Source organism: Denticeps clupeoides, chromosome 9 (genome assembly GCF_900700375.1).
Source record: "Denticeps clupeoides chromosome 9, fDenClu1.1, whole genome shotgun sequence".
NCBI classification, from domain to species: Eukaryota; Metazoa; Chordata; class Actinopteri; order Clupeiformes; family Denticipitidae; genus Denticeps; species Denticeps clupeoides.
The window spans coordinates 9,153,038-9,178,009 of record NC_041715.1 but is presented as its reverse complement, the minus strand read 5'-3'; the positions used below and the strand labels follow the sequence as shown (position 1 = coordinate 9,178,009).

Here is a 24,972-nt window from a genome sequence, read left to right as displayed (position 1 = left end):
CAACAATCTAACATAGAAGATAATAAAAAAATTAGTTCACTTACCTAGTTGTTCTCTGACAATGACAGGGATAATCATTTCTTTGGGTTCACTGAGCCCAGCATGATTCTCAGCACGAACTCTGAAGAGGTATTCTGCATTTTCTCTCAAGCCTTTGATTATGTGGCTGGTGGTCTTTACTGTGGCACACTTCACCCACTTTGTTTGCCCCTTTTCAACAGCATCTATCAAATAACTTGTGACTCTGCTTCCTCCATCATGCTCTGGTCGAGTCCACGCCAAGGTGATGCTGTCCTTTGTCACTGCAGTAACACCCAGTTTTGCAGGTGGACTTGGTTTCTCTGTGATTTTTGTTCCCTCTCTTGTTTCAACAGGAACACCCAAGCCATATTCATTTTCTCCAAGAACTCTGAAGTAATAGATTGCACCTTCTTGCAGGTCTTCAACTTTGTAAGACATTTGATGACAGTTATTAGTGACAGTCACCCAAGCCTTTTTACTTGCTTCACGTTTTTCAACATGATATGACTTCACTGGATCGCCTCCATCATTTTCTGGTGCGTCCCATGTAACAGTTACTGTGTCCTTTGTGACATCTTTTACCTTAATATTAATTGGGGCTCCAGGAGAATCAAGCACCTTTACAATAATTGGCAATGATGCTGTTCCAATTCCATTTTCTATTGTAACTGTATAGTTTCCTGAGTCATTTCTGGTTGCATGTTCAATAGTTAGAGAAGATCTAGTTGCACTTGAATCTACAGTTGCTCTTTCTTTGAGGTCTACGTCTTCCTTACTCCAAGATACAGAAGGCACAGGTTTTCCTTTAAATGGTGCTGTCAGTGTGAACGAGTGTCCATGCTTGACTATCAGTGTCTTGCGCATTTCTATATCAACATCAAACACAGGTGCTTCTTCTCTGTCCTTTGCTACCTGTGGCTCTGAGACAGGAGAGATATCACTGACACCAATTTTATTTATTGCTTTGACAGCAAATACGTATTCCACATCAGCTGTCAATCCAGAGACAATGAACTCCATATTCTTTGTGATCTGAACAGCAGTGGTCCATTCCTCATCTTCAGTTTTCTTATATTCCACACTATATCCTAGGATTGGTGTTCCACCATCAGACAAAGGCTTATTCCAAGAAACAGAAACAGAGTTCTTTGTTGAGTCAACAATTTTTGGTTTAGTAGGTGAAGCGGGCACGTCCAGTTTATCTTCAGCCCGAGCTAGTGTAGATGGATCACTAGGCAGACTAAGTCCAGCTGCATTTTCTGCATACACCCGGAACTCATATTCACAACCTTTCCGGAGTTTGGTTACTTCGTATTTAAGGTCACATGTAAGCTCTCTGTTTACTCTGATCCAGTGTATACTCGATTTTTCACGTCTTTCAATAATATACCCAAATATTTCACTGCCTCCATCACTTGCAGGTTTTGCCCAAGAAAGTGCCATAAATTCACTAGTTACATCTAAGATTTCCACATTTGTTGGAGCTGCTGGGAAAGTGAAGGGATCACAGACTTTGATAGCATCACTCTCAAGGGCTTCACCATTTCCGTATTTGTTAACAGCTAAAACTCTAAATATATATTCATTTTCTTTGAGAAGGTTGGTAACTCTGAAGCCAGTTTTCTTCACTTCTCCATGAACCAATGTCCATGCAAGGCGACTTGTTTCTCTTTTTTCTAACACATAATGAGTGATTTCAGCACCACCCTTTTCTTGAGGTGGTCCCCAAGTTAAGTTGCATTCTTCAGCAGTAATGCCGGATACTACTAAAGGTCCAGCAGATGGGCCTGGTTTGTCTAGGATCACGCAATTCACAGGCATTGAAACGCTACCAGCAACATTCTGTAATGTCAAAACATACTGCCCAGAATCACTTCTAATGCAGTCCTTGATTGTTACTGTAGTGCTGGTGTCTGTTCCAGAAACTTGGATTCTTGCCTTTAGCTCAATCTCTTTGCCATCCTTTGTCCACAATGCAATTGGCAGAGGCCGTCCAGCAAAATCAGCATGGATTTTTAAGGTCTCTCCTGCTTTCACAACCACTACATCCCTGAACTTCACATCCATCATGATGCGTGGGGGATCTACATTATCTTTTACTGTGATAGGGCCTGTGCTGAAAGATGGCTCACTGAAAGAGCCAACTGCATTCTTTGCAGTAACCCGGAAATCATACTGTTGATCAGTTGTAAGTCCAGTGACATCAAAGTAGTTTTCTGGGACATTGGTGAAATTACATCTCATCCAGCGGCCCTCTGGAAGATCCCTACGTTCAATTGTGTATCCAGTAACTTTGGCTCCACCATCATATTCTGGCTTTGTCCAAGAGAGGGAAACAGATGTTTTTGTCATGCTAGTTACTGTTGGTTGACCTGGAGGATCACATGGATCTCTTGCAGCTACAGGCTCACAAGCTTTGCTGGCTTTTCCAATTCCAGCTATGTTCTCAGCGTAGACACGGAATTCATAAAGCATAGCCTCTTCAATGCCAGTCACTTTAAATTCTGTGTCTTTTATAAGACTCCTGTTCATTTTTGACCAAAGGATACTGCTTCTTTCCTTACGTTCTAAATGATATCCAAGCACATTGCTGCCTCCATCATTGACAGGCTCATTCCAAGTGACAATCATGAAAGACTTAGTTGCATGTGAAACAATTGGTGTAGAAGGTGGACCAGGCTGTTTACATATGTACTGTGCTGTAATTGATGGAGAATCCTTTCCTTGACTCTTTCCATAGCGATTTACAGCGTATATCCTGAACTGATATTCAGAGCCTCGTGTCAAGCGAGTAGCTTTTATGGATGTTCTTGCCACATTTGAAGAAACTATTTGCCAAGCTGTTGAATTGGTGTCTCTCTTTTCAACAATGTAATTGTTGATTGAACATCCACCATCGTATTCAGGTGGACTCCATGATAATGTTATGCTGTCATTAGTAATGGAATCAACTTTGATTGCAGAGGGTGGACCTGGCTTATCAAGGACAATCACTCCAATTTCCACTGTTTTTGTAGCAACTGTGTTAGCAAGTGTGATTTCATATTTGCCAACATGGTCGATTGAAGCTTCTTTAATGACAATTTTTGTTGATGTTGGGGTATTCAAAATTGTAGTTGATGTTGTTAGTCTCAATGGTAGTCCATCTTTCTTCCATGAAACAACAGGCTTAGGTCTACCTCTGATTGGAATCTCAATAGTAAGATCATCACCAGCCTTTACACTGTATGTGTTAAAGAGCATATGGGCTGACGGTTCAATCTCAATTTCTTTTATAATGACAGGAACACCAAGTTCCTTTGGTTCACTCTTGCCTTTTTCATTCAAAGCAATAACTCTAAATGAATATGATTCATTGGGTGTTAGGTTTGTCACAGTTGATTCTAAAACCTTTACAGTAGTGCCAACGGTCCATTTGTCATTGCCCTTAGTTAGCATTTCCACATTGTAAAACATAATTTTGCTTCCACCATCATGTGCAGGCTTTTCCCATGTGAGAGTTGCACTTGATTTAGTCACATCAACAAGGGTTACCTTTCCTGGAGACATTGGTACTTGGGCAACCTTAATTGGATTTTTAGTTTGTGCCATTAAACCACATCCAAACTCATTAACAGCACAGACTCTGAAATAGAAAATTCCTCCCTCCTGCAGTTCATCAATCTTGAAAAATGTCTGGGTGCAGTTAGACATTACAGTTGTAAAGGCTTTCCGTGTTGATTCTCTCTTTTCCACAATGTAATTTGTTATTTTAGCTCCGCCATCCATCAGAGGAGGTTCCCAACACAGGGTAACTGAGTCCTTCTTTACATCCTTTACTTCGAACTTCTGTGGTGCACTTGGTGTGTCTAACACTCTCACATTGACAAATGCTGACTTAGTTCCACTGGTATTTTCAAGATTTAGAATGTATTTTCCACTGTCAAACCTGTTGACATTATCAATTACAAGCATTGTATAAGAGCTTGTTGATTCAATCTGTGCCCGGTCAGTTAGAGTCTCCTCTGCTTTTTCCCACGTAACTGCAGGTGTAGGTCTTCCTCTTATCGTGACAAACAAGCGCAATGATCCACCTGCCCGGACACTTACAACCTTTCTCAGGTCTGCATCTAGTTCAATCTCCGGTGCTTCCACTTTTTCAGCTATAACAACTGAGCCATGAACATCAGCGTGATCACCAACTCCTTCAGAATTAATGGCACAAATACGGAAATTATATTCTGCATTTTCTTTCAGGTTCTCTATAGTAAAGCGAGTTGTCTGAACACCAGCAGGAGGTGTGCAAATGTTCCATTCCTCTGCAGTCACCTCTTTCATCTCAACAATATAACCTTTAATGTAGGCACCACCATCAGATAAAGGCTTACTCCAGGCAAGGGAAACTGTCGACTTTGTGTGGTCTGTTACCTTTGGATGATGAGGTGGTCCTGGTGGTGTTAAAGCATTAATTGCTCTGTAAAATAGTGACGGATCACTACATTCTCCTATACCAGCTTCATTTTCAGCAGAAACACGGAACTCATAGAAGTGTCCTTCAGAAAGTCCTGTTACCTTGAAGTGTAGATCAGTCAATTTCTGTCTGTTGCATTTAGTCCACCTAACTCCATCTTTGTCACGTTTTTCAAGATGATAGCAAGCAATTTCTGCTCCACCATCAGATTCTGGTTTACTCCAAGTAAGGACCATTGAATCCTTGGTTATCTCACTTGCTTCAGGAGGTGACGATGAGCTTGGAGGTTTGTATGGGTTACGTGCTACAATTGGATCAGACACCAGAGGTTCACCAGTGCCATACTTATTAACTGCCATAACTCTGAAAATGTACTCATCACCATGCAAAAGTTTGGTGACTTTGAAACTAACAGCCTCAATGTTTACGTCAACCATTGTCCAAGAAAGCCTGCTAGTTTCTCTCTTCTCAAGAATGTAGTGAGATACTTTAGCTCCACCATCAAGTGAAGGCTCAGCCCAGAATAAATTGCATGAATCAGAAGTGACTCCAGTAATACGGAGTGGACCGGTAGGTGGGCCTGGTCTATCGAGAACCCTTACTGTAATTGGTATTACCTTTGTTCCACCAGAGTTGGCGAGACTGAGAGCATAATTCCCACTGTCTTGCTTTGTGCAGTCCTTGATTGTAATGGATGCCTTTTTCTGAGTGGTTTTTCTTTCAATCCTAAGTGCCTTTTCCATTTCTTTTCCTTCCTTCATCCACAAGACATCTGGAACTGGTTTGCCGTGAATATCTGCATCTAGAATTAAGTTTTCTCCAGCATTGACAATTATGGCATCTTTGTATTTAGGATCCATAGATGCGCTTGGAGGCTCGATTTCATCTGTAGCAGTGACTGGTCCAGTGCTGTCGGAGGGCTCACTGAAAATACCTGCAGCATTTCTTGCAGTTACTCTAAATTCATACTGCTGGGCCTCGGTTAAACCAGTGATTGAAAATTCTGTCTCAATAATATTGGTAAAGTTTGCTCTCATCCAGCGACCTTCAGGTAAATCTTTCTTCTCTACAATATAGCCAGTAACTTTACTGCCTCCATCATATTCTGGCTTTGTCCATTGGATGACTATGTGGTTCTTGGAAATAGCAACTGCCTCAGGAGTACCTGGTGGATCACATGGATCTCGTGCAACAAAGCTTTCAGACACTTTGCTTGATCTACCAATACCAACTATGTTTTCTGCAAAAACTCTATATTCATAACCAGCACCCTCTTCAAGATTGCTTATCTTGAAAATGGAGTCAGTGATAAGAGTTTTATTCAGCCTAGTCCAAATTATGCTAGTTCTTTCTTTGTTCTCAAGATGATAACCAATAACTGGACTTCCGCCGTCATTTACTGGTTCATTCCATTCAATAATCATCTGATCTTTTGTTGCAGATTTGAGAATAGGTGTTCCAGGTGGTCCAGGAGATTTGTATGGATACTGAGCTACAATAGCCTTTGAATCCAAAGGAGGACCTTTTCCATACCTGTTTTCAGCACAGATTCGGAACTGGTATTCTCCTCCCATTTTTAGTTTGGTGATTTTGATTGTGGTTCTTGCCATGTTGGTTGTCACAACCTGCCACGCAGTTGTTGTAGTGTCCCTTTTTTCAATAATGTAATTTTTTATCTGACAGCCTCCTGTGTACTCTGGAGGGCCCCATGAGATAGAGACAGAACTGTTTGTCACTTCAGTTACTTTAACTGGTCCAGTGGGAGGTCCTGGTTTGTCAAGAATTATAAGTCCAATGTCTTCTGTTGTAGTGCCAGATGTGCTTGTGGCTGTGACTGAGTATTTTCCAAAATCGTCTTTACTGGCTTCTGTAATTTGTAGCGTAGTTGATGTTGGTGTGTTTGAAATGTTGACTCTACTTGATATTTTTAGAGACTGTCCATCTTTTGCCCAAGTGACTTTTGGTTTGGGACGTCCAAAAACTGGAATTTCCAGCTTGAAGTCATTACCAGATTTGACACTGTAAGTGTTGAACATCAACCTAAAAGTTGGGTCAATTGTCATATCATTTGCAATAACAGGTGCAGCCAGAGGTGTTGGTTCACTCTTTCCTTTTTCATTGTAAGCCAAAACACGGAATGAATACTCCTGACCAGAACTTAGTCCAGTGACAGTTCCTTCGCACGTTTTCACAGAAGTCGCTACACCCCATTTATCAGTTCCTTTTGGTTGCATTTCTATTATGTAGCCCACAATCCTGCTACCGCCATCATGTTCTGGTTTATCCCATGTCAAAGAAGCACTGACTTTAGATACATCGGTCAAAAATACTTTTCCAACTGGCAGAGGGACCTCAGAAGCTTTTGATGCTGTCTTTGTCTCAGTGGGTAAACCAACCCCATATTCATTCTCAGCCATAACTCTGAAATAATACATTGCTCCTTCTACAAGATTTTCCACCTTGTATGTTGTTTTCAAGCATTTGCTGGTGACATTAGCATATGCTTTTCTTGTTGATTCACGCTTGTCAACAACATAATTTTTAATCTTGCCACCCCCATCAATTAGGGGGGGTTCCCAAACCAATGTCACAGAATCTTTCTTGATATCTGTCACTTTCATGTTAAGAGGAGCACTAGGTGTATCCAATACTTTAACAGAAACAAATTCAGACACTGTGCCACTACTGTTTTTAAGAGTTAAAGTGTATTTTCCAGAATCTCTTCTGTCACAAGAGTCAACTGACAGTTGGGTGTAGTTCAGACCTTTCTCAATGACTGCCTTCTCTGTTATCTCTCCTTCATCTTTAGACCACTGAATTTCTGGAGCTGGTCTTCCCTTAAAAGGCACATTAATTCGAATAGATCCTCCAGCACGGACAACAATTCCTTTCCTTAATTCAGAGTCAAGCTGAATCTCAGGAGCTTCCACTTTTTCTTCAGGTTTTGCAGATCCAGGCAGGTCAGCAGGTTCTCCGACACCTAATTTGTTAATTGCACATACTCTAATCTTATATTCTTGTTGGTTTTGAAGTTTAGATATTTCAAATTTATTAATTCTTAATCCAGTTGGTGGTGTGCATAGAGTCCATTCTTCCTCGTCAGCTTTGCAGATCTCAACAATATAGCCTTGAATTGGACTTCCACCATCAGTAAGCGGCTTTCCCCATGCTATTGAAATAGAGGTGCTTGTTGTATCTATGACGTGTACATGTGTGGGCGTGCCAGGTTTATACTTTGGATCACAAGCTTTATAGTATGAGGTAGGTAAAGTTGGTTCACCTACTCCAGCTGCATTTTCAGCTGCCACTCTGAATTCATACTCATGATCTTCTGTCAGGCTGCCAACTCTGAAACATAGGTCTTTGACCTTTTGTCTATTACACTTGGTCCATTTTATGCCTGCACGATCTTTCTTCTCAATGTGGTAGCTAACAATTTCACTTCCACCATCACTGTCAGGTGCTGTCCAGCGTATGGTCATGGAATCCCTTGCAATGTCTGTTACTTCTATCATTTGTGGTGATCCAGGAGGAACAAATGGAATTTTCATTATGACTGGAGTTGAATCAATTGGCTCACCAACACCATAACTACTTACAGCCATAACACGGAACATGTACTCATTTCCTTCAAGTAGCTTGGTCACTTTGTATGCTGTGGTGTTACATTCACTAGAGACGACTGTCCAAGCAAGACGACTGGTTTCTCGTCGCTCAATTATGTAATGTGAAATATTGCTGCCACCATCATGAATGGGTGGTTTCCATGAGATGGTACATTTATCAGAGGATACTCCTGCTACATGAAGTGGTCCTTCACAAGGTCCAGGTTTATCTAGTACTCTTACTTGGAACTGAATGGTCTGTGTTCCAGCGATATTAGTGAGTACAAGAGTGTACTGTCCTCCATCTTGTCTGATAGCATCTTTTACGGTTAACATACCATGGACATCTGTATTCTTAATCTCAGACCTAATGGTATTTTCAATTTGTTTATCACCCTTGAACCACTGAATAGTTGGTACTGGCTTTCCATACACATCAGCATCAAGCTTAAATGTGTCTCCAGCATTTACCACAATTGGTTTAGTAAATTCAGGATTAATGGAGAATTTTGGTGGTTCCACCTCATCCATTGCAGTGATAGGTCCGCTGTTATAAGATGGCTTACTTATTGTGCCTGCAGCATTCTTTGCAATTACTCTGAAGTCATATTTGCCACTTTCTGTTAGCCCAGTAACAATAAACTGAGTTTCAATTACATTTGTGAAATTTGCTTTCATCCATCGTCCCTCTGGAAGATCACGTTTCTCCACAATATAACCAGTGATTGCACTTCCTCCATCATATTCTGGCTTTGTCCATTGGATTGTTATTGAATTGTTGCTTACATGGCTTGCTTCTGGGGTGCCAGGGGGATCACATGGATCACGTGCCACATATCCTTCAGAGATTTTGCTGCACCTTCCAATGCCCACAATATTTTCAGCATATACTCTGAATTCATATTCAATACCTTCCTCAAGTGGGCTGGTCTTGAACTTTGTTTCTTGAATAAGAGTCTTATTGATTTTAGTCCACAAAATACTGTTTCTCTCTTTTCTCTCAAGATGATAGCCAATAATACCACTACCACCATCTGAAATTGGTTCATTCCACTCCACAACCATGTGATCCTTTGAAAGAGCTGAAACAAATGGAGTGCCAGGAGGGCCTGGTTCTTTGTAAGGATACTGAGCAACCACAGCTTTGGATTCTAACGCATAGCTTTTGCCATAGCGATTCTGAGCTATAATTCTGAATTGATATTCAGCTCCAGCTTTCAGTCTTGGTACTTTCAGTGTTGTCCTTGCTACTGAAAGTGCAACATTCTCCCAAGTTGCACTAGTTGTGTCTCTCTTTTGTACAATGTAGTTTGAAACTGAGCAGCCACCAGAATGTTTTGGTGGATCCCATGAGATTGTTATACTTTGTAAAGTAATTTCATCAAATCTAACAGGTCCAACTGGTGGACCAGGTTTATCAAGAGTGATAATTTCAATAGTTGCATCCCTTTGTCCAACTGCATTTGAGACAGAAATGCCATACATGCCTCCATCTTCACTTGCGGCCTCTTTAATGTTGATTGTTGTGAGATGTGGAGTATTTACAATGTTTATTCTAGAAGTTATTTTGAGTGCAGATCCATCCTTCGTCCAGGTTACCTTTGGGGCAGGACGCCCAACAACAGGAATTTCAACTGTGAGATCTTTACCTACCAGAACACTGTAGTTACTAAATGCAGGCTTGATTTCAGGTTCAATTACAAGATCCTTTGCCTGAATAGGAACAGCAAGAGTTCTTGGATCACTCTTTCCTTTTTCATTGATTGCAATAACTCTGAAAATATACTCTTCTCCTGGATTCAGATTTTTGACAACAGCTTCTAAAGTTTTCACATTTGCACATCCAGACCATTTTTCATTTCCTTTAACTTGCATTTCAACAAGATATTGGATAATTCTGCTGCCTCCATCATGGATGGGTTTTTCCCATGTGAGAGAAACACTGGACTTTGTTACATCAACCACTGTAATTTTTCCAGGGGTTTGTGGAACTTCAGATACTTTCAGTGGATCTACTGTTTCTGCAGGGAGGCCAATACCGTGCATATTTTCTGCAAGTACTCTAAAGTAGTAATTGCAGCCCTCTTGAAGTGGTTCAATTTTCCAAGAAAGTTTATGGCAGTTGGTGACTACTGCTGAATATGTTTTTCTTGTGCTTTCACGCTTCTCAATGATGTAATTTTTAACATGAGCTCCACCATCCATAAGTGGTGGCTCCCACGAGAGTGTTACGGATTCTTTTGTAATTTCTTGCACCTTAAGGTTAATAGGAGCGCTCGGTGTATCAAGAACCCTTACAACAATAACAGCAGATTTTGTACCTGTGGAGTTTTCAGCGGTGACTGTGTACTTTCCACTATCCAATCTAGTCACACTGTCGATGACGAGAGATGTATAAGTACTGGTGACTTCAGTTTGAGCAGTTTCTTTCAGTGGACCCTCATCTTTCGCCCATGTGATGGCAGGTGAAGGTCGTCCTTTGATAGGAATAAACACTCTCAAAGAAGCACCAGCCTTAATACTGACCACTTTTTGAAGTTCAGGATCAATGTCAAGATCGGGTTCTTCAGTTTTGTCTTCTGGTGTAATAGGTCCAGGGACATCTACATGCTCACCAACTCCAACCTTGTTTATAGCACAAATCCTGAACTTGTATGCTTGTTTCTCTTTAAGATTTTCAACAGTAAACCGTGTCTGTTTAACACCAGTTGGAGGTGTGCAAATAGTCCATTGTTCGGTTTTCTCTTCTTCCTTTTCTTCACTTTTCTTCTCGTCCTCAGAAATTTTTGCTTCACAGGCCTCAACAATATAACCCTGAATCTCAGAAGCTCCATCAAATATAGGTTTACCCCATGCTAGCATAACAGAGGTTTTATTCATGTCGGTCACTTTAGGATTACTTGGAGGGCCTGGTCTGAAAACAGGATCAAATGCCTTGAAATAAACTGAAGGAGAGCTTGGTTCACCAGTGCCAACAGCATTCTCAGCTGCAACTCTAAACTCATAGGCATGGCCTTCAAGGAGTCCTTTCACTTTGTAGGTAACGTCAGTTACAGTGCTTCTGTTACATCTGGTCCATCTTACACCCTCTTTGTCATGCTTTTCTATTATATATCCGGTTACAGGAGATCCGCCATCATTTGTAGGTGGTTCCCAGGTAATCACCATTGAATCCTTTTTAATATTAGACACATCAACCCCCTTTGGCGCATCTGGTGGTATAAATGGATCCTTTATCAGTACTGCTTCAGACTGAAGCGACTCCCCCACTCCAAATTTGTTTACCGCCAGAACTCTGAAAATATATTCATTTCCTTCTAGGAGTTTCTTTATTTTTAAAACAGTTGTTTGTACTTTGGGATCAACAACAGTCCAAATCAGTCTGCTTGTTTCTCGTCGCTCCACAATGTAGTGAGATATTATACTTCCACCATCTTGGAGTGGTGGCTTCCAGGTAAGGCAACACTGTTCACTTGTGACACCAGTGACAAAAATTGGTCCTTCAGGGGGACCAGGTTTGTCTAAAACACAGATCTTCACATTAACAGACTTTTCTCCTCCAGCATTCCTCAGAAGCAGTGTGTATGTGCCTCCATCAGTAAGTTTAGCCTCCTTTACGATCAAACAAGCTGTACTGTCACTATTTTTTATTTCACGATGAATCGTGTTTGATAATTCTTGCTCTCCCTTTATCCAGTGGATAGTTGGAGTTGGTTTACCATGAACATCGGCATCTATTTTGAAAGTGTCTCCAGCATTAACAACAATTGTCTGAGTATATTCAGGATTTATGCTGATGCGTGGTGGATCAATCTCATCTTTTGCAGTTATTGGGCCTGTGCTATATGAGGGCATACTGAAAACTCCAGCTGCATTTCTTGCAATAACACGGAACTCATAGTTCTGGCCTTCAACAAGACCAGTTGCAACATATTCGGTTTCAATAACATTGGTGAAATTAGCTTTCAACCAGCGGCCTTCCGGTAACTCCTTTTTCTCAACAATATACCCAGTTACTTTGCTGCCACCATCATATTCTGGCTTTGTCCAAACAATTTTGACAGAGTCTTTTGTGATTTTCACAGCCTCTGGGGTACCAGGTGGATCACAAGGATCTCTTGCAACATGTCCTTCAGACACCTTACTTGCTTTTCCAATGCCAACAATATTTTCAGCATAAACTCTAAATTCATACTCAACGCCCCCCTCAAGGCCAGTAGTCTTGAATGTTGTGTCTTGAATTAGACTCTTGTTAAGCTTAATCCAAAGAATACTGTTTCTTTCTTTTCTTTCAAGATGGTATCCCACAACAGAGCTTCCTCCATCATTTACAGGCTCATTCCATACAACTACCATGCTGTCTTTGGTTGAGGATTGTATGAAGGGTGTGCCAGGTGGTCCTGGAACTTTGAATGGATACTGGGCATCAACACATTCTGAAACAAGTAGAGGACTCTTTCCATACCGGTTTTCAGCTGTAATTCGGAATTGATATTCTGATCCAGTCTTCAGTCGTCCAGCTTTTATCTTTGTTCTTGCAAGATTTGAAGCAACAATCTGCCAAACATTTGTTGATGTGTCTCTCTTTTCTACTATGTAGTTGTTGATAGGACATCCCCCATCATATTCCGGTGTTTTCCAAGAAATTGTTATACTATCAGCAGTCACCTCTTCCACTTTTACTGGCCCAGATGGTGGACCAGGTTTGTCGAGAACAATAACTCCAATGTCAGCAGTTGTCTCTCCGGCAGAGTTGGAAAGTTTGATGACGTAATGACCAACATCATCTCTACAGGCTTCTTTAATGGAAAGATTTAACATTTTCTCACTTGAGGAGAAATTTGTTCTGGTTGTTCTTTTTAGAGGAGCTCCATCCTTAGCCCATGAAACTGTAGCTTTTGGACGAGCATTAAAAGGTACATCTATGCTCAAGTCTTCTCCTGCAATGACACTGAAAGTAGAGAACAGCAATTTGACTGATGGAGCAATTACAAGGTCCTTGGCAATAACAGGTACTCCAATTTGGCGTGGATCACTTGATCCTTTTTCATTCTTTGCTGAGACACGGAACATATACTGTTCACCAGGTGTCAGACCAGAAACAATAGCTTCTGTTACTTTCACAATTACAGCTTGAGTCCATTTGTCACTTCCCTTGCCCTGCATCTCTACAACATAAGCTCCAATTCGGCTTCCTCCATCATGCTCAGGTTTCTCCCAAGACAGAGTAACACTATTCTTTGTTACATCCTGAAGTGTAATCTTCCGTGGTGGAAGTGGTTTTTCAGAGACTTTAACTGATTCACTGGTCTCTATTGGTTGACCAATTCCATATTCATTCTCAGCAAGGACTCTGAAATAGTAATTACACCCTTCTTGAAGTTGATCAACTGTCCAACTTGTTTTGTGGCAAAGAGCATTGACAGTGGCATATGCTTTCCTTGTTGCTTCACGTTTTTCTACTACATAATTCTTAATTTTTGTACCACCATCATTCTGTGGAGGTTCCCATTCAAGCGACACAGATTCCTTAGTAACTTTGCTTATCTTGAGATGTTGTGGTGGTCCCGGAGTATCTAGAATTCTTACATTCACAGTGGCTGTCTTTGTTCCTGAACTGTTTTCCAGAGATAAAATATATTTGCCACTGTCAGATCTGTTGACATTTCCAATAACTAACAATGTGTATGATGATGTATTTTCAATTGTGGCTCTCTCAAGAGGTTCATCATTTTCTCTGGTCCATTTTATTTCTGGTACTGGTCTTCCTCTGATTGGTACAAAGAGTCTCAGTGTGTTACAAGCTCTAAGACAAACGACTTTTCGAAGATCTGCATCAAGGTCCATTTCTGGTGGTAGCAGCCTATCCTCTGCTTTGGGAGAACCAGGTACAGCTGCTGCCTCTCCGACTCCTTCACTGTTGACAGCAGAAATATTAATTTTGTACTCTTGATTTTCTTTTAGATTAGTAATTGTAAATGATGTTGCCTTTAGCCCTTCTTTTGGAGAAACAATTGCCCATTCTTCCTCTTCCAGTGGACATACTTCAATAATGTAACCAGTGATTTCAGAGCCACCATCATATACTGGTTTATTCCATGCAATAGTAATGGAAGACTTTGTTGTGTCCAAAATACGTGGGTTTCCTGGTGGGCCAGGCTGGAAGAGGGTGTCGGTGGCTTTATAGAAAGGACTAGAAGAACTAGGTACACTGATTCCGGCTGCATTCTCTGCAAAAATTCTGTACTCATATTCATGCCCTGGAACAAGTGCAGTTACTTTGAACTGCAAACCTATCACAGGTTTCATGTTGCATTTAACCCAGCGGAGACCAATTCTATCTCGTCTTTCTATGCGATAGTTTGATATTTCACTTCCTCCATTGTTCTTTGGTGCACCCCAACAGACAATCATGGAATCCTTTGTGATAGCAGTTACCTCAGGGGTTTGAGGAGAATCAGGTGGGACATATGGATTTTCTGCAATAGTTGGCACAGATTCGAGTGCTTCTCCAACTCCATACTTGTTAACTGCCATTACTCTGAAAATGTATTCATTTCCTTTGAGCAGTTTTGTGACTTGGTATTGTGTGGTCTGCAAGTCAGATGCCACATTTGTCCATGCAAGTCTACTTGACTCACGCTTATCAACAACATAATGTTCAATTTTTGCACCTCCATCATCTGAAGGTGGTGTCCATGTTAAGATACACTTGTCAGCTGTAACATCTGAAACAGCAAGGGGTCCCCCTGGAGGACCTGGCCTGTCCAGAACTTTTACATTAAATATGTGCTTGGCAAAACCACCAACATTTGTAGCGGTCAAAACAAATTCACCTCCATCTTTTCGTAGTGAATCTTTGTTGAGAAGGGTTGTTGTGAGCTCTGACATTTTTATATCTAGCTTTGAGGTTTTCTCAACATCTTTGCCATCTTTAGTCCAGACCATCGATGGTAATGGCTGACCTGCTATGTCTGCTTCAAGTTTGAATGTTTCTCCAGCTCTAACAAGTATAACATCTTTGAATTTAGCATCAACCATAATCCTGGGCTCCACAATGTCATCTTTGCAGATGATAGCATCTGATGGGTCAGAGGGATTACTCACAGCACCAGCTGAATTTCTGGCCAGTACACGGAATTCATAGGATGCGTCCTGCGTGAGTCCACTGACAGTGAAAGTTGTTTCAATGATGTTTGTAAAGTTAGCCCTCATCCATCGCCCAGATGGAAGATCTCTCTTTTCCACTACATATCCAGTTATTTTGAATCCACCATCATACTCTGGCTTTGTCCACTTAACTGTGATGGCATTTTTAGTTACATGGATTGGAACTGGCTGACCTGGTGGATCAACTGGATCAAGTGCAAGCATTGCCTCAGAGGACTTGCTTGGTTTGCCAATACCAGCCATATTTTCAGCTGACACCCTGAACTCATAAGCAATTCCATCTTCCAGTCCACTTGATTTAAACATGTTACCTTTCACTAGGGACTTGCTGATCTTGTGCCAAACTATACTGTTCCTCTCTTTTCTTTCAACATGGTATCCAATTACTTCATTTCCACCATCAGAAACAGGCTCGTTCCATGCAATGGTCATAGTATCCTTTGTGAAAGCTACAACTTTGGGAGTTCCTGGGGGTCCAGGAGCCTTAAATGGATTTGCTGCAACAACAGACTCTGATGTGATGGGAGGCCCCACACCATATCTGTTCTTTGCTTTGACGCGGAATTGATACTCCACTCCTTTGGTCAGACGGATTGCTTTAAATGTTGTTCTAATAACTGATGTAGACAGCTCCACCCACGTCTGACTTGTGGTTTCCCTTATTTCAACAATGTAATTATTTATTGGTACTCCTCCATTATTTTCAGGTGTGTCCCATGAAATCTCAATAAATGTAGGAGCAACTTTGTCCAACTTAATTGGTCCTTTTGGTGGTCCAGGCACGTCATGCACTTTGATGGTAATGTTTTCTGTTACAGAGCCAACTACATTCTTGCCTGTGACGGAATATATTCCACTGTCATTTCTTACACATTCAGTAATCTTCAAGATAGTTGAGGTGGGAGTATTTTCAACATTTGTTCTCTGTGTTAGTTTAAGAGCTTGATTATCCCTCTGCCAAGAGACTGTTGGTTTTGGACGTCCTGAAATGGGTACTTCAACCTTTATATCATCCCCGGCCTTTGCGATGACTGTTTTCTGACAGACGGCACGCAGGTCAAACTCCGGCTCGGTGTTTTGTTCCTTGATAATTGTAGATTTGCTCTGTCGTGGACTGCTACGGCCAGATAGATTTGCAGCCATGACACGGAATATATATTCCTCGTTTTCATTTAAGTTTTTAATGGTGAAATCAAAGGTCTTCACTGTTGTGACATGTGACCATTGGTCTGTACCTTTCTTCTGCGCCTCAATTACATATCCAGTAATTCTACTACCGCCATCATGTTTGGGTTTAGTCCATGCCAAACTTGCAGAATTCTTTGTAACATCAGTTACTGTGATGGATTCAGGAGGAGATGGTGCCTGAGAAGCTCTAATTGGATCCGGAGTTTCGATTGCTTCACCAATGCCAAATTCATTTTCAGCAGAAACTCTGAAGTAATATTCGGAACCTTCTGCCAGATTTGGGATTGTAACAGAACATTTATCACATTGTGTTATTGCTGTAGCATATGCTTTACGAGTGGATTCTCGTTTCTCAATTATATAATTTGTAATCTTGGAACCTCCATCAACAAGTGGCATTTCCCACTGAAGCGTAATGCTTTCCTTATTAATGGCTGTGGGCTTCAAATTTAATGGGGGTCCAGGTGAATCCAGTACTTTAACATTGACACAAGCAGTCTTTTTTCCAGCAGAGCTCTCCAAAGTCAAGTCATATCTTCCGGCATCATGTTTGTTGCAATCAGGTATTACTAGGAGGGTATAGGACTCAGTATTATCAACACTTGCTCGAATTTTAAGTGGTGACTCCTCTTTAGTCCATGTGATTGTAGGAACGGGTCGTCCTTTAATAGGAACAAATAAGCGAATTGATGATCCAGCTCTGACAACTAGTGTTCTTCTTAGTTCAGCATCAAGCTCTAGATCAGGTTCTTCTGCTCTTTCAACTATTTCAGTAAGTTCATCTATTTGTGTAGGTTCTCCAACTCCTACTGCATTCACTGCACTAATTCTAAAATTATATTTTGCTCCACACTGTAGGTTTGGAACAACAAATTCTGTAATCCTCAGTACAGATTCTGTTGTGGCTTTGATCCATTCTTCCTCACCCTCCTTTTTAAATTCAACTAAGTATCCTGTTATTTCACGTCCACCATCAAAATGTGGTCTGCCCCAGTGAATTTCTGCTGTAGTTTTAGTTGTATCGGTAACTCTTGGATTAACTGGAGATCCAGGCACACCTGACAAGATATGATGAATGTATGGTTATTTTTTTTTTACACAGACTTTAACATCGTAGTAAAATTATTATATACTTACTTGCAATTCCCTTAGTCATAGCAGGTAGTGATGGTTCACTGGGTTCACCAAAGCCTGCTTGGTTTTCAGCAAACACTCTGAATTCATATTCAATGCCTTCAGAAAGGCCAGGAACTTCAAAATGAAGGTCAGTTATTGTCTTCTTTGATGCCTTGGCCCATCTCATAGCCTTTCTTTCTTTTTTCTCCACAATGTATCCTGTTATATCACTGCCTCCATCATCAGATGGTCTTTTCCATGAAATGGTGACTGAATTACCACCAATGTTTTCAATGTCTGGTCTTGCAGGAGGACCAGGAGGACCTAAAAGCAACATTTGAACATAGTTATTAGGCAGAAAAGAGGTAATACAGTACTAATAGCTTTAAAGAGTTAATAGTTAACATACCAAAGCCATCAACAATCTTCACTGGTTCAGAATGAGATGGATCTCCAGGTCCAGAATTGTTTACCGCTGAGACACGGAAGATGTATTCATTCCCCTGAATGAGCTTTGTTGCAACATAATGGCAGTCAATGACATTTTCAGCAAGGATGGTCCATAGAAGGCGACTGGTCTCTCTCTTTTCTAAAGTATAGTATTTAACAGCAGAGCCACCATCCTCATGTGGTGCTGTCCATGTCAAAGTTACTTTTTCCGATGAAACACCACTAGCCTCAATTGGTCCTGGGGATCCAGGTACATCCAGTACCCTGACTTTCACATTTTCTTCTTTAATGCCAAATGGATTGCTGGCAGAAACTGTGTACTCTCCTGAATCTTTTCTGCTTGCGTATTTGATGGATAGCGTAGATGATGTTTGGGTTGATTCAATTTGGCATATATCTGAAGGCTTGAAGAATTTGCCACCCTTAGACCATGCAGAGGTTGGGACTGGCTTGCCTAAAATGCTTGTGGCATTTATCACAATGGTATCTCCAGCTCTCACGGTAAGTCCTTCCTTTACTGTTGGATCTATTGTGATTGTTGGTGCCGCTGTTGATTAAAAGAAAAGCTGAATTATAGTTTCATAAAAAAATGCACAATATTAAATAATTCCATGTGTATTTATTGATTTATACCATATTCATCTCTGCACACAAGGGTGTCTGTCTGTTCAGAAGGTGGGCTGATTGCTCCAGCTGAGTTTTTGGCCCTGATCCTGAATTCATACTTGCATCCTTCTTGTAGATCGGTCACAGTGTATGCACAGTCCACAACATTGACAGTGTTGGCCTTCACCCAGATCTTGGAAGGTAGGTCACGTCTCTCCACCACGTATCCAGTCAGTTTGTGTCCACCATCGTACTCAGGCTCTGTCCACTGAAGTGTTACTGTACTCCTGGTGATACTAATGACATCAGGTCTACCAGGAGCATCTACATTCACATGCGCACGCAAACATACACAAACACAAAATAGCACATTAAGTGTTATGACATTATAGGTAAATACTGTCATACAATGTGTTATGAAACTATGACATTTAATTATTAATTAATAAAAAAATTTATTTCACATACCAATTGGATCCAAAGCCACCATAGGCTCAGTTGATGGACTTGGGCGGCCAACACCAGCCAAATTTATTGCTATTACTCTAAATTCATATTCCAGACCTTCAGATAAGCCTGTTACTTTGAATTCTTTCATTTTTACAGGAGCTGAGTTTGCCCTCTTCCACAACATACTGTTTCTCTCCTTAAATTCAACATGGTAACCTAAAAACATATCAGTAAAAAAAATTATCTCTCTTTTACAACCTCTTTAATGCACAGAGAACAAAATCACACATGTCACATACCAGTAATAGGAGACCCTCCAGTCTTTCTTGGATCAGACCATGCCAGAGTTGCTGAATCATGTCGCATACTCATGATTTGGGGTGGAGGAGGTGCATCAGGCACATCTAAAATAAACACACAATGTTGAAAGCATCTATTTATGTATGTTGATTCCTTGAACAAAGTAATTTTCATTGCCACTTACTGAAAGGATGCTTGGCAACCAGGGGATCAGATTTTAGTCCCTCACCAACTCCATATTTGTTTTCTGCACAAACTCTGAAAATATATTCTGTTCCTTCGTGGAGCCCAGTTACTCTTAATGTGTTGGTCTCTATAGAAGAGGCCACAGTGACCCACATGTTGGTTATGGAATCCCTCTTTTCAAGGATATAATTTGTAATTTCAGATCCACCATCATCCTTTGGTGGACCCCATTTTAAAGTAGCTCCATCAGCTGTAACTTCCTTAAACTTGATTGGAGCAGTTGGAATTCCAGGTTTTCCAACCACCCTGACAAAAATGGTTGATTCCTTCATACCAGCACTACTTCTAAGGGTAAGTGTATATTTTGAAGCATCACTTCTTTGGCAGTCACGAATCAACAGAGTTGTACTGACTGATGTGGATTCCACACATACTCTGCCACTGTCAGTAAGGTTGACATCTTCACCCTTCACCCATTTCACTGTAGGAGCAGGTTTGCCAATAATTGGTATCTTAAGACGCACTGTACTTCCTTCCTTTGCAATGTAACATAGGTTTGGCAAATCTCGCAAATCACATCCAGGAAGAACTACAAAAGAAAGCAGCATGATTTAATTGTGTCACAATGATTTAATTAATTAATATTTATAAATGCAAAATAACAATATATGAACTCACTTATAGTGTCTTTTGCAACCACAGCAAGCTCTTTGATGGGACCATCTCCAGCATCATTGATTGCTTTCACTCTGTATTTGTATTCCCTTCCATCTATAAGATCTTTGCCACTGTACTGCATATTCTTTGATCTTAGAAGCTCCTTCCACTTGTCTTCCCCATTTAAGACCTCAAGTACATAGGCAATAATACGACTGCCACCATCGCTTATAGGCTTTTTCCAGCCAAGAGTGCAGGAATCCCTAGTTATCAACAAAGCCTTGAAGTCCATGACAGGTCCAGGTTGTTCTGAAAGATGAATCATATCAGACTCAGGACACCAACTTTCCAAAACATATTATCTAACTTTAAATGATACTATTCACTCACCAGATGCTCTCACAGCATCTGCAGTTTCACAGGCTTCTCCAGCGCCATACTCATTTACAGCCATGACTCTGAAAGAGTAGGAATGGCCTGCCTCTAAACCATCAATTTTGAAAAATGGCTTTGTGCAAGTGTTTGAAACCAAAGACCATGACTTCCTTTCTGCATCACGTTTTTCAACAATATAACTGGTCACTGGACTTCCACCATCAATAAGAGGTTCATCCCAAAGAATGGATGCACTGTCTTTTGATGTTTCTTTCACCATAAGATTAAGAGGTGGTCCAGGTGTGTCTATGGAAGAGAGTAAAGAGATTATATAATACATCACCAATTATCTCATTAATGTTTGAACAACATTAAGGAACGTACCAAGAACCTTGACAACAATAGTATACATCTTCATTCCACTGGTGCTGTCAAGGTTTAGTATGTATTTGCCAGCATCATACTTGTTAGCCTTATCAACTAAGACTGTTGTGTCAGACTCAGTAGACTTTATTATAATTCCTTGTCTGTCTTTAATGTTTGTGTTCATTTTTGCCCAGGTTACTTTGGGAACTGGACGACCCTTGATTTTAGCATGAAGCTTCATTTTGGCTCCGGCTTGTAGTACCAATGTTTCTTTAAGTTCAGCATCAAGTTCAGCTTCAGGAGAAACTAAAATAAAATAAAAAAAATGACTGTTAGAATTTCAAAAAAGTGAAAACCGATGGACATTTATTCACAGTTTACTTTTCTTTACTCAATTTTAACTTTACTGTCTTTGCTTATTTTCTTGTACTTTTAAGTAACATATAGTAATTTATATAGACTACAATCAAGACAATATTTACCTAAAATATCCTTGGCAACATGCTTATCTGGAATTTCACATGGCTCACTAAATCCAACTTTATTCACAGCTGTCACTCTGAGCTGATATTCAGAATTAGTCAAAAGTCCAGTGACAATGTAGTTTGTGTCTTGTAAGTTTTTAGGAACATTGCATCGAATCCAATCTTTGGCATCTGTTCTTTTGCACTCTACAAGATAGCCAAGGATTGCACTGCCACCATCATTTGCAGGCTTTGTCCAAGTCAAGCTTATTGTACTGTTTGTGGTATCAGTGACTTTTGGTGCAACAGGCGGGCCAGGAGGATCTGTATGAAATCAAAAGAATAAATATGATGAGTCAAGGGTTATGAATCTTCCACAAGAAGTTAAACAGTCTTGGAAAAGCTACATACACAATGGATCAAGGGCTGAGGCTGCACTCGATGGATCACTGGGTTTTCCCAGACCAGCCTTATTCAGTGCGATAACTCTAAATTCATATTCAACGCCTTCTGTTAGACCCCCAACTTCAAGTGTACGCTCAAGTAAGGGCTTCCTGTTAAGCTTTGTCCAGTTAACTTCTTTGGTCTCACGCTTTTCAGTCATATATCCAAGAATTGTAGATCCACCATCATCTGCAGGCTCTTTCCAGCTAACAGTCATACATTCTTTTTTGATGTTTGTTACGACTGGAGGTTCACATTGCCCAGGAACATCTGTAAAATATTAACAGATTTGACAATAAGACATATTTCTCCATATCTATTTAGATATAAATTAATGAATAAATTGATAGGTCTTACTGAATTGATTCTTGGCAACAACAGGGTTTGTCAAAATTGGGTCACCAGCGCCAAACCTGTTTTCAGCACGGACTCGGAACTGGTACTCATGACCTTCAATTAGCCTTTCAGCTTTATATTCAGTCACCTGACCACTGATTTTGGCTGAAATCTGAGCCCAGTTAGCCCTACTTGTTTCACGCTTATCAAGAATGTAGTTGGTTATAGGTGAGCCACCATCTGCAGCAGGTGGCTCCCAGCTTAATTGGATATATTCGACACACACTTCTCCAAATTTGACAGAAGCTGGGGGACCAGGAATGTCTATAAAAATAAAAATGTCATATAAATAATAAGGTATGTTATAACAGAGCAGTTAGACAACAATTATTGTTTGAAGGCATTTAGTACAGTTTTGTCTTTTAAAAAAATAGAACGTACATACCCAAGACTGTGAGCGTGATTTCAGCAGATTTTGAACCGCTTGCATTTTCTGCTAGAATGGTATACACTGCAGAATGTTCTTTGGTAACTGAAGGCATCTCAAGACCAAATAAATTTCTCTTTTGGGTGATTGTCAAGTCTCTATCAGTCTTCAGCACCTGCCCTCCTTTGCTCCATGTAACTTTTGGCATTGGTTTTCCAAAAATTTCAGCCTCAAGGCGAACATCGTTTCCAGCCTTAACAGGCTGCATCTTTTTCATCTGGATTGCAAGTTCTATTCTTGGAGGTACTATTAGCAAAATGGAAAAAAAAATTGTTATCAGATTTAGATATTTCAGCACCAAAAAGAAAATGAACCAAAAAAGATCTGTATTTACCATTCTCTGCCGATACAAGGACTGGATCAGACAACTCGGATGGTCTGCTTATATTGACTGCGGTTTTTGCAATGATTCTGAACTGGTATTGTGAACCTTCATCTAAACCAGTCGCTGTGTATTCCTCTCTTGGTACATTCTGGCTACTGGTGTTGCACCGCACCCATCTATCCCCTGGTAATTTATTTGCTTCAACATAGTATCCAATAATCTTGCTGCCACCATCATTCTTTGGTCGAGCCCATAACAGGGTTATGGTACTTTTGGTCACATCAAGGACTTCTGGTTTTCCTGGTGCATCTATAATTAACCAAAATTAACAAAATAGTACATTAGCAGATAAATCTATAAATGAAGTCAAACAAAAAATCTCATGTACACATACCAACTGGTGTTCTTGCTGTGAAAAAGTCAGTTTTCTTGCTGGGTTTGCCTTGACCAGCACGATTGATAGCAGACACTCTGAAAGTGTACTCAAGACCTTCAATAAGGCCAGCACATGGGTACTCAGTGGTGCGAACGACAGAATCATTAGCCTTCACCCAAAGAAGACTATTCCTTTCTTTACGCTCAATATAGTATCCAGTAACTGGACTGCCACCATCAGATTCTGGTTTGTCCCATGCCACAAACATACAGTCTTTGTTGATCTTGTTGATCCGGCAATTTAAAGGTTCACTTGGAACATCTATAGACAAACAAATAAGAAAAGCAACTCATAAAGATATGTTAAGAAGACAATATATAATTTCATGCAATTGCAGTTTTTCTTACCGAAGGGGAATTTTGCAATCATTCGTTCTGATGAAATTGGATCTGAAACACCAAATCGGTTTTCAGCACGGACACGGAAGACATACTCCTTCCCAGGGATAAGCTTTCCAATTCTGCAACCTGGTTTTCCACATGAAGACAGTGCGGTGACCCAGTCACCCCTGCTTAAATCACATTTCTCAATTACGTAATTGGTGATTTTGCTTCCACCATCTTCAAGTGGTTCTTTCCAGGACAGCGTACAGGCATCAGCATCAATGTCACTGATCTCGAATGGAGGTTGTGGGGGTCCAGGTATATCTGCAATATGATATTCACTCTTAATACTTCAGAAAACTCTAGACATAACATTTTGAAATGACAGCTGAAATAGAGATACAAACCTCTAATAACTATTTTCAGAGCCTGGTCCACTGTACCAGAGCTGTTTTCAGCAACAAGGCTGTAGTCACCACTGTCTATTCTTGTGACATCCTTAATAATAAGCACACACATGTTCTGAGATTGATGTACAGCGAGACGACTAGATGGGACGACAGCATCTTCGCCACGTTTCCATTTACAAACAGGGGCTGGCTTTCCAGAAACAACTGCTTCAACTCTTAATTTTGCTCCTGCTTTTTCTGTTACAACTTCAGGCATTAGGATCTTTGGTTCCACTGAAAAACAACAAATAATGTTTTTGAGTGTGTCAGGAGGAATAAGCTAAACATAAAAGAATGACATTTAAGGGACTTACACATTTGTTCCTTCATTTCAAATGCTTCTCTTGTCTCTGTGGGTAGACTGCAGCCCATTATGTTTCTTGCTGCCACTCTAAACTTGTATTTCCATCCTTCTTTAAGACCAGCAATGGAAATGCTTAAATTTTTAACAACTGTGTATGGTGTCCATATCTCTTCTTTCTCTTCTTCTTCTGCCACAGGTTCAACAGTCTGAATAGGTTCAGCATCCTTTGTCTCAGCCTCAGGAACAGGTTCAGCCTCTTCTGGCATTTTCTGCACCTTTGGTGGTTTTATCTCCAGATAATCAATCACATATCCATCAATCTTAGCACCACCATCCCTCAGTGGTTTCACCCATCCAAGCATTGCACTGTTTTTAGTGATTTCCAGTACATCGATTTTCTGGGGTGGGTCAGGTTTGCCTTGAGAGAGAGTACAGATGTTTACAATTATTAAAGCATCGCACAT

The 24,972-nt window shown here is 40.5% G+C and overlaps 1 protein-coding gene across 2 annotated transcripts in view; it reads right to left on the bottom strand.

Moving 5' to 3' along the window:
* LOC114796584 (titin, tandem duplicate 2) overlaps window positions 1-24,972 on the bottom strand; it is a 101,983-nt gene that overhangs the window by 24,386 nt on the left and 52,625 nt on the right. For both annotated transcript variants that reach the window (XM_028990868.1, XM_028990869.1), the window contains 19 exons: window positions 24,519-24,926; window positions 24,163-24,438; window positions 23,780-24,079; window positions 23,391-23,693; window positions 23,006-23,305; window positions 22,630-22,917; window positions 22,206-22,508; window positions 21,816-22,118; window positions 21,423-21,728; window positions 20,959-21,246; window positions 20,590-20,880; window positions 20,221-20,508; window positions 19,541-20,131; window positions 19,356-19,460; window positions 19,075-19,272; window positions 18,634-18,930; window positions 17,960-18,547; window positions 17,572-17,874; window positions 45-17,492 (listed from right to left, as the gene is read on the bottom strand). In XM_028990868.1, the coding sequence (XP_028846701.1) occupies window positions 45-17,492; window positions 17,572-17,874; window positions 17,960-18,547; window positions 18,634-18,930; window positions 19,075-19,272; window positions 19,356-19,460; window positions 19,541-20,131; window positions 20,221-20,508; window positions 20,590-20,880; window positions 20,959-21,246; window positions 21,423-21,728; window positions 21,816-22,118; window positions 22,206-22,508; window positions 22,630-22,917; window positions 23,006-23,305; window positions 23,391-23,693; window positions 23,780-24,079; window positions 24,163-24,438; window positions 24,519-24,926 (23,184 nt within the window). The remainder of the gene's footprint in view (window positions 1-44; window positions 17,493-17,571; window positions 17,875-17,959; window positions 18,548-18,633; window positions 18,931-19,074; window positions 19,273-19,355; window positions 19,461-19,540; window positions 20,132-20,220; window positions 20,509-20,589; window positions 20,881-20,958; window positions 21,247-21,422; window positions 21,729-21,815; window positions 22,119-22,205; window positions 22,509-22,629; window positions 22,918-23,005; window positions 23,306-23,390; window positions 23,694-23,779; window positions 24,080-24,162; window positions 24,439-24,518; window positions 24,927-24,972) is intronic.